This window comes from Eurytemora carolleeae, unplaced genomic scaffold (assembly GCF_000591075.1).
Source record: "Eurytemora carolleeae unplaced genomic scaffold, Eaff_2.0 scaffold730, whole genome shotgun sequence".
In the NCBI taxonomy this organism is placed as follows: Eukaryota; Metazoa; Arthropoda; class Copepoda; order Calanoida; family Temoridae; genus Eurytemora; species Eurytemora carolleeae.
Window position 1 is genome coordinate 163,641 of NW_019396934.1, and position 11,044 is coordinate 174,684.

The window sequence follows — 11,044 nt, forward strand, 5'->3', positions numbered from 1 at the left end:
TTTCAAGGAATTTTTCCATTTTTTTAAAATCTTTCTAAAGGGCACAGCACCTGTGAAAGCCTAGCGGAAACCCCCCTGGAAATCATAGATTTTACTGATCCAGGGGGGGGGGGCTTAGCCCCCATAGCTCCTACCCCCTGTGATACGTCTCTATATATTAATATATAAATAATCTGTGCTTTATATATATATATCTACGAACATTGAATGGGTTAATTGCACCACATGATTTACGTATTTACTAATGGACACATTTAGCTATATATGAACAATACAACGTAATTTACTATGGGCCTCTATAATTGCTACTGAGACCCTATGGATACCAGGAAACACATGAATGTTTTATGTTGTTGGTTGAATGATTAAATATGTCACCCTATTACACTTTACACTGACACATGAACCTAGCATCTCAATGAACTGTGAAGAACATTTTACGCGGTCTCTTAACTTCCTAATTCTACGGGATACGGATACGTTTACGTTTGTTGTATACAGATCCTTCTAATCATAATTATACGCCTGTACAACTCATTACCACTTAATTACACCATGCCACGTCTCATAATCACCTTAATTATCCTTAATAACCGCATTTCTTAGCACCCTGTGACCTGTTTTTCTGTACATATTTTCAGCACTACTTTTGCAATCATGTTTGGCTTGAAGTTCAGTATGGGAGGGGGAGGGGGGGGGGCTAAGGTCATAGTTATTACACACCATATAGTCGTGGTGTTAGATATAGCACAATACACAATATACATACGATAAACATACAGATATTCACATCAACATACAGATGATATATTTTTATATGCATAAACATACATAACAATACTGTATATGTAGATTATGTACAGATATTGACATACGAACAGAAATGTCCAAGAAATCTTTATTCTAAATGTTCATGAAATCCTTATTTTAAAGGTTCAGGAAATCCCTCTCCTAAAGGTTCAGGAAATCCCTCTCCTAAAGGTTCAGGAAATCCCTCTCTTAAAGGTTCGAGAAATTCCTCTTCTAAAGGTTCTAAATCACTATTCTAAAAATGAAGGAAATCAATCTTCTAAAATGCAGGAAATACCTCTACTATACGAATACAGGAAATCTCTCTTCTAAAAAGGAAAGATATTATGGGTGCGGGGAGGATTTGTAACAAAAATGCAGGAGATCCCCGCTTTCGCGATGCAGGAAATCCCACTTCTCAATGTGCAGGAACCAGCTTGAGTTTCCAGGTTCTAAGAATGAACGTATGCGAATAGAAATATAAAAACTTGTGTCGTGTGCGGTGTATGGGAAAAATAATTTTCAGAGAACTGTTTGATTGATTGATTGGTTGATATTTTGCATTCTGCAGGGTTGGGGGTAGAGGGAAGGGATGAATTGAGATATTTGCCTGGTTAGGGAGGAAAGTTCAATATGGAGAGAGATCAAGGTACATTTCTATTACATATGATCCTATCCTGACGCACATATGGAACCTATAAATAAACCCTGATTTGCCTCAAATTTTGGATTGAATAGAATCACTGCACCCCAGTAGACAAGAGAAGAAGAAGGTGAAATTTATGTGTTCAGGAGGTTCAGGAGGTTTAGGAGGTTCAGGAGGTACAGCAGGTTCAGGAGGTTCAGGAGGTTTAGGAGGTTCAGGAGGTTCAGCAGGTTCAGGAGGTTTAGGAGGTTCAGGAGATTCAGGAGGTTCAGGAGGTTTGATTGAAAACTATGATTTCAATTTAACGTAACATTTTTGTTGTTGATAAAATTCAATTTATATCCTCTATATTTCTATATTATATCTTGATATTCTCCATATATTTAAATACTCCATATTCCTACACTTTATCTTGATACTCTCCATTTATTTATATCCTCCATATTTATACACTTTACCTTGATACTCTCCATATATTTATATCCTCCATATTCATACACATTCTAGATATTCTCCATATTCCTACACTTTATCTCGATACTCTCCATATATTTATATCCTCCATATTTCTACACATTCTAGATATTCTCCATATATTTATATCCTCCATATTTCTACACATTCTAGATATTCTCCATATATTTATACCCTCCATATTCCTACACTTTATCTTGATACTCTCCATATATTTATATCCTCCATATTCCTACACTTTATCTTGATATTCTCCGTATATTTATATACTCCACATTCCTACACTTTATCTTGATATTCTCCATATATTTATATCCTCCATATTCTTACACATTATCTTGATTTTCTCCATATATTTATATCTTCTATATTTCTGCACTAAATCTCGAACTTTTATTTTTTATTTTTTTTTTCATATATATAAACAGTAACAATATCACTATAATACAATGCTGTAAATGTTTTAAACTGGATCTAATAAGGTTCAAATATATCATCTGAATCAGAATATGAATCCTTATCCCCTGAATCTGAATTGTCATGGTCTGAATCATTATTATCTGAATCGTTATGGTCTTGATCTGAATCTGAATCCTTATTATCTAAGTCTGAATCGTCATGGTCTTGAACTGAATCTGAATCCTTATTATCTGAATCTGAATCGTCATAGCCTTGATCTGAATCTGAATCCTTATTATCTGAATCGTCATAGCCTTGATCTGAATCTGAATCCTTATTATCTGAATCGTCATGGTCTTCATCTGAATCTGAATCCTTATTATCTGAATCTGAATCGTCATGTCTTGATCTAAATCTGAATCATAATCACTTAAATCTGAATCTTTATGGTTCACAAAGAAGATATAAACCCATCTCATACTGCAGGTGAAATTTTAAATAAATTTGAAAATGAAACATGCATAATTTATCCATCATTTTTTTCTTTGAATATTCGTTATTTTCTTTGTGATTTCTCAATATATATAACTTGCTCATTTCTGATTTAGAAACAATGGATGAAAATGTCAAAATCAACGTTAGAAAAAGGAGAATATCTTTCACGTTATTGATTAGAGAAATATTTTAAGAGTAACCCTCTTTGTATGGATGATCCCCTGGAATAGCAAAGACATGAGTTTCATGTTCTTCTTTTATAAACAAGTCCATCTGTCTACATTTGAATTCATTACCCCTAGATNTACAAGGATACCAGGATACAGTAACAAAAGCAAAAAAAATGAATTTGTTTAATCAAAGTTCAAAACTTTTTGGATAACGATATATTATTGTATTTATCCATTTTTAATTATATACAACGTTCTCACAAGCTGAAACTTTGATAATCTTTGATTAAGCTTTGTTTTTTTATGTTATATTACTAGATCAAATAAATATAAGTTTGAATTTAGACTTCAGAAGAAACAGGTCCAGCGATCAGAGAAGTGGTAGATCAGCATATAAGTTGAGCCACTTAGCTGAATTGGCGTACAAGAGAAGTGGTTCAACTGAATTGTATTTGTATTTTAGAAGTACTATTTATAAAGAATTCATTTTTGAATTTAAGCGCAAACCTAGTAATTAAATTATGTGCTCACTTTTGTTGGGTTTGTTTTAAAATGTTATGTTGTAATTTGACTGTGTTAATCTATCAATAATTTTAATATTTCGGCCTAAATACAGCTCGCATTGCCTGTAGCACCCCATCATTAAAGCCCATAAATTAATGTAAAGCTACAGGCATTGGGCAGTAGCTTGTTATTTGTTCGGACAGACTCAGGGGTGGGATGGAGGAAGGGGGGGTGTTGAAGAAGAAAGAAGGTTTGAAGAGGAAGAAGGTTGTATTGAAAAGGAAGAAAGGAAACTTTAAAAAGGATAAATTTATGATTTTAAAAGGAAGACAGGGGGGGATCGAAGACGGGGATTTTGATTGTATTTGAAGCGTGAACATGGAGTGTGTATAAACTATAAAAGTTTGGTCTATGGAGTAAATAAACTAGGAGTCTGGACTAAGGAGTGTAAATGTAGCAAAAATCGTAGCAATCACCATATTTGTTAACCTGAGCGTATATAGATATATTAAACATGAGCGACATAATGTGATTAAAACATTAATTGGGATTAGATTAACTATGATTATATCTATCCATGTTAATCCTTTAAATACGTACATTCAACTTAATTTGCTCTTTAAATTTGTGCGGAGATAGCCTAACTACGTTATATCTATCCTCGCTAATCTTATAAATATGTGCATTAAACTTTAAAGGCTTTTGTCCCTGTCTGGCATTTAGAGCGTTGGATCGTCCACATCATTTGGGATATAAGGCTTGTTTGATCGCTAGGCTTGTGTCCCTGTGTGGCATTTAGAGCCTGGATTAATAGCTTGGTTTGATAGCTACAGAGATCGAGACCATTCATAGTGGCAATGATAGTGGGATTGTAACTGTGTGGATCGTGTCCTGTTTGACTTTGATAGCCGACGAGTTGGACCTGGATTGATACGTTTTGAAAACTTGCTATGGAGTAGATATTTACTACATATAAACTAGACGTCTGGTCTATGGAGTACATGAACAAGATGTCTAGTCGATGAAGTACTTGAACTAGGAGTCTGGTCTATGGAGTGCATGAACTAGAAATCTGGTCTTTGGAGTACATAATTAGAAGTCTGGTCTATGGAGTGTAGGAAATCGGAGTCTGGTCTATGGAGTGCATGAACTAGGAGTCTGGTTTATGGAGTGTATACACCAGGAGTCTGGTCTATGGAGTGTATACACCAGGAGTCTGGTCAATGGAGTGTGTAAACTAGTAGTCTGGTTTATGGAGTACATAAACTAGGAGTCGGGTCAATAGAGTACATGAACTAGGAGTCTGGTCTATGGAGTGTATAAACTAGAAGTCTGGTCTATGGAGTACATAACTAGGAGTCTGGTCTATTGAGTACATGAACTAGGATTCTGGTCTACGGAGTGCATGAACTAGGTGTTTATAGTTGATGAAGTACATGAACTAGGAGTCTGGTCTATGGACTGCATGAACTAGAAGCCTGGTCTATGGAGTGCATGAACTAGGAGGCTGGTCTATGGAATTCATGAAATATGAGTCTGGTCTATGGAGTGCATGAACTAGGAGTCCAGTCGATTACGTACATAAATCTGGTCTTTGGAATACATAAATTTGGAGTCTGGTTATATGGAGTACATGAACTAGGAGTCTGGTCTATGGAGTACATGAACTTGGAATCTGGTCATGAAGTGCATGAACTAACGGGATGGTATACGGAGTGCATGAACTAGGAGTCTGGTCTTTGGAGAACATAAACTAGAAGTCTGGTCTATGGAGTGCATGAACTATGGAACCAGGGTTGAATGAATATCTGTTTTATCTTCACACCTTGAGAACTGTAAGTTCAGTCTCCGGATACACTCGGAGCAGTGGAGCCTTTTCTATAGTATATTGTTGAACCCGGAGTAAACTCTCTTTAAACTTAATATTCAAATTGTTATGGTTTGTTTCTCTGTGTCTGTCCATTGACATGTCCTGGAACATTCAGGATATTAATCAAAACAAATCTAATTTTCTATTCCCAGTTATATTAAATAATTAAAGAGACTGTAAGCGTAATTTCAAGTAACCATACTTGCAAAGCTGGCATTCTCATCTGTACTCGTAAATAAAGAACCCAAGAGAATATTTTTAGTATTCATTTACTTAATAACAATGAGAGGGTTTTACGGTGTAAAGTTTCTTAGTAAGAGCGTAAATTAGTTTGTAAAATTCTATCAGACGAGATGGTTCACAGAAGAAACGTTTTCTTTATAATCATTTTCTTAAGTAACAGGTTGAGAAAAAACTAAGAATTAGTAATCCTTTAAGTTAATCGTTTCTGTAACGTTTGATTGTTCTAAAACGTTTTTCGGAGATTTCCGGGAATTTTTATTAAAAAGACGACATTTTAATTTTTTTTCAAGAAATCTGCTATCAAATTTATAAAGAATAATAAAATCAATATAATGACGAAAAAGAAAAAATTGATAGATTCTACCATTGATTTCTTCACAAATTTCTATAGTTAGACAATAAGGACAGTAGAGTAACCTAAACCTCAGACTGAAAGTAATGGAGTCTTTGCCACAGACTCAAATCATCCATATCTTTGCAACCTGGTTAATACGAAAAGCAGAAGATTGACAGAAGAATTTACAACCATCAACCCATCAGGATTCAGGAAACAGTATTTGAAATACATCGATAACAAGTTGTTTTCTTTCAGAAGGAAATACAAGTTTAATCTTGCAAACAGACCGGTGCATGGTCACTGTGCGTGTGAAACAAGTTTTTTTGCGTAGTTTTGGACCAATATTTGAATCATTGCAGTGTTGGGAGAGGTTGCAAGAACCAGAACTAAACTGATAGATTAATAATTTTCATCAATAAATCAATTACGAGCTGTATTTTGTCGAATATTTTAAACCCACTCCTATATTTTAACATTCACTCAATTCTTAGCGATTCTCAACTTTTTTGAAAACCAGGATACCAGGATACAAGGATACCAGGATACCAGGACACCAGGATACCAGGATACCAGAATACCAGAATACCAGGATACCAGGATACCAGAAAACTAGGATACTATGATACCTGTAGGATACCAGGATACCAGTATAAAAGAATTCCAGGATACTAGGATACCAGGATACCAGGATACCAGGATACCAGGATACCAGGATACCAGGATACCAGGATACCAGGATACCAGGCTACCAGGCTACCAGGATACCAGGATATCAGGATACCAGGATACCAGGGTACCAGGATCAAGATACCAGGATACCAGAATAAAAGATACCAGGATATCAGAATACCAATAGATGTAGTAAACATCTACTCCATAACAGTTTTTCGGAACGTATCTATCCTGGTTCTTTTGACTATCAATGTCAACACACTTCTATTACTCCGTAAACTATCAATGCCAATACCAATGAGCGTGACCACTTTAGCTGTCGATGTAAACTCGGACACCAGTAATTAATCAATCATTGTCTAAACCAAGACGTGATCTTGAGATATCAATGCCTCAACTAGGACACCATCTCGTAACTATCACTGTCTCAACTAGGACACGATCTTGAGCTATCAATGCCTCTCTATTGCAACTAACAATATTTCTTCAGTTTAGAATATAATTGGGTCTCTAACAGCGTAATTACAAGTTATGCGCTGTTATATATAACGTAGTTAACCAATCACAATATGGGTATGACGGAGTATCTGTTTGTCCCTCCCTCCCTCCCTGGAAAAATCTGTTTGTTCCTCGCCCTCCCTCCCTGGAAAAATCTCGAATATAAATGTATCTAAAACAATAAATCATAATGGGAGTGTCTTCTCTGACAATATAAATACACCCTAAATGGTTTAATTACTTCAAGATGAGTTTGAGAAAATTATACATATATCTAATTTCTCTTTTTTACTGCCATATATTTAGAGCATCATTTTTTCAATTTTTTATATTTCCCGGCTTATAAACTTTTTAGGTTCTTGAAAATTTTTGGACTATTGAGTACTGACATGTAACCCTATGTGCATAATTTCACAAATGAAAGTGGAATCCCCCCCCTCCCCCCTGCCTTCTCTTACATTTATGAAAAACTACTTAAAGACGTTTAGAATTGTATATTTATTTAATATTATCTTTTTTTATTAATTTTATTTTCTATCTTTCCTTTGTGATGCAGTTTTTGTTAAATACCGACTAAATGATGTAATTTGATACCTTTTAAAATTTTCTCCAGTTCTTTTCAATTTCTCCTGATTTCACCGCATTTCGTTTAAATATTTACAAAGTTTTCAGTAAACATTGAAAACATAGTGATTAAATTTCTTCAGTGTTTGCTTGGAAGGAATTGAGTCTTGGGGCCAAAAACTTTAATTTTCTAATCCTCATATCTTTGCAATGTCGTAGGCCTAAGTTGCAGAAATATAGAGTTTAGAAAATTTAAGTACGTGGCAAAGACTCAATTCCAGCTTCCAATCAAGCACTAAAGTAAGTTGTGCATGTACATTTTTACATATGTATTCTATGTACATGTACATTTTTACATATGTATTCTATGTACATGTACATTTTTACATATGTATTCTATGTACATGTACATTTTTACATATGTATTCTATGTATATGTACATTTTTACATATGTATTCTATGCGCATGTACATTTTTACATATCTATTCTATGTACATGTACATTTTTACGTATGTATTCTATGTACATGTACATTTTTAAATGTACATTTTTACATATGTATTCTATGTACATGTACATTTTTACATGAACATTTTTACATATGCATTCTATGTACATGTACATTTTTACATGTACATTTTTACGTTTGTATTCTATGTACATGTACATTTTTACATATGTATTCTATGTATATGAGTGCATATTAGTATTATATGTTTGCCTTTCGGACATAATTCATTATTCTGTTTTTTATTTTAAAACTTTTAATTACATTTGAAAAAATTCTCACTACTAATAAGAAGTATTAATCCAAACAAAACGTTTGATGACACCACATTTAAAATTACTTATTTTTTAGATTTTCACATTTTCTATTCTTTGCATTCATTTTCAACAACTTCCGTTCTGTTTTTATTTTTTTTATTTTAAAATGTATTTTGATTTATTTTAAGACATTCAATATTTTAATGAATTTTAAAGGCCTCAAAAAATTTCTGTCGAAATTGTGTTTCAATTATGTCACCCTTCTAAGACATATTCTTTCAGATAATGATTTCAAAGACAGAAATTGAAAAATATGCGTCAAGTATTTCCATACTGAATTGCGGAAAATCTGCGAACAGGCGCATGCGCAGCAGAAGAATACCAGTTCTTAAATTAACCTCAATTGCTGCAGTACTCATCAGTGTTTTCATTGGTACAATAACATTTTATATTTTAGCATTTAGTTTTAAACTAATATTATATCCTTTAAGCTCTTAAGTGAGCATGTTAAACGTTCAACGAATATTATTATTATTATTATTCTAATTTTTATTATTATATCATTATTAATTTCCCCAAGATCTTCATTACATTTTTTAGGTACTTATCTTGGACCTAAACTGCTGGGGTTTGTAGAGTACATTCGAGGATATGCGTACAATTATCAGAAAAACTGTATTCGATATACAAGAGGGTCAAAAGATAAGTGCTGGTAAAATAATAAAAGTTAATAAATACGTTTTTTAGAAAGGAATTGGGTCTTTGCAACAAATTCCAATTTTCTAATACCTATATATCTACAACCAAATTATGTAAACTTTAGATATTTCAAACTTTGATTGTTTGATATAGAAGTCATAGTTTGAAATATCTAAGGTCATACAACATATGGTTGTTAAGATATTGTGATTTAAAAACCAGAGTTTGTGGCAAAGTCTCAATTCCTTTGCTGAAGAATATCAAATTTAGAACAGATCCAGGGTTGTACAAGGTACAGCGTTATTATCCGTTTTTCAAACATTGAGAATTTTCTATTTTTAGGACACTCCGCAAAAAAATGCGATTTGTACTCTGTTTAAAATTGTATGCTTGATTGATTTTTCTTCATTCAGACTTATATCTATAAAATTAAAATAATATTACGTAAAACTTTTTTGTGAAGTTTTCTGAAAGCGATAAATCCTAAAATATCTAAAAACCGGGAAATGTTGATACATTTCAACTCTAGTTATGAATACTCTTTTTTAACAATTTATTTTATAAAATAGACGGTATCTAATCTATACAACACAATTTAGTATTCTTATTTAAATGCTGATTTTATTTTAAATTCTCTGCTGTAAAATATGCTTTTTAGCTTTCTCCTTCTTAGATGTTCTTGCTGTTCCTCCTTGTAATATATGCTTTTTAGCTTTCTCCTTCTTAGATGTTCTTGCTGTTCCTCCTTGTAATATATGCTTTTAGCATTCTCCTTCCTAGATGTTCTTGCTGTTCCTCCTTGTAATATATGCTTTTTAACATTCTCATTGTTAGATGTTCTTGCGGTTCCTCCTTGTACAATATGCTTTTTAGCATTCTCCTTCTTAGATGTTCTTGCTGTTCCTCCTTGTAATATATGCTTTTTAGCATTCTCTTTCTTAGATGTTCTTGCTGTTCCTCCTTGTAATATATGCTTTTAGCTTTCTCCTTCTTAGATGTTCTTGCTGTTCCACCTTGTAATATATGCTTTTTAGCATTCTCCTTCTTAGATGTTCTTGGTGTTCCTCCTTGTAATATATGCTTTTTAGCATTCTCATTCTTAGATGTTCTTGCTGTTCCTCCTTGTAATATATGCTTTTTAGCATTCTCATTCTTAGATGTTCTTGCTGTTCCTCCTTGTAATATATGCTTTTTAGCATTCTCCTTCTTAGATGTTCTTGCTGTTCCTCCTTGTATTATATGCTTTTCAGCTTTCTCCTTCTTAGATGTCCATGCTTTATGCTGATTATTTATATCTTTCGGCTTTTTTAAAAGAAAAAAATTGATTAAAATCACTATCTCTGCGTCATTTGAAATAGTTGGATGCCTGAATATGAATACAAACTCTAATTTCAGGCCTCTCATGGACTGTGAGCCTTGTATAGGCGTGACAGCGCCAATAATTCTTGAAGCAGAAGATGTTACCAAAGAACTATTTGAAAAGTTGGTGATTTCCTTATAAAAATTAATTACTAGTCTAGGGCTGGGAACGTTCAGACTTTTTTCAGGCAGTTTGTAAATCGTTAGTTAAAATCGTTCAAAAAACAACTTTTCTATAGCTAAGAACTGAATGTTCCGTTTGTTAGGGATATTTTTTTTTATTTTTCAAAGTTTTCCATCATTAACAACCTTTATTTTATTAACGGTATTAACAGAAGACATTTAAAAAATTTGCTAACAGTGTTAGCTGTTAACAAGCCGTTAACAATTTTATTTAATTTAAAAATACCTGGACATATTTGAGAACAGCAATAAAAACATCAAAACACTTTAAAATTATTAATATACATAAATTTATCTTTTATTTTCTATAATATTTATGCAATTTTAAGTTAACAGAAGTTGCCGTTATTTTGAAACACATCCGTAATTTTTTCT

The 11,044-nt window shown here is 33.1% G+C and overlaps 1 protein-coding gene across 1 annotated transcript; it reads right to left on the bottom strand.

Annotated features, from left to right (window-relative positions):
• Window positions 1-2,383: 2,383 nt before the first annotated feature.
• On the bottom strand, window positions 2,384-10,408 carry LOC111710290 (serine-aspartate repeat-containing protein C-like; the record flags this gene model as incomplete). The annotated part of the gene is made up of 2 exons (XM_023484343.1): window positions 2,384-2,723; window positions 9,948-10,408. Coding segments are annotated over 2 exons (801 nt in total), but the record flags the coding sequence as incomplete, so codon positions are not given.
• Between the last annotated feature and the right edge of the window lie 636 nt (window positions 10,409-11,044).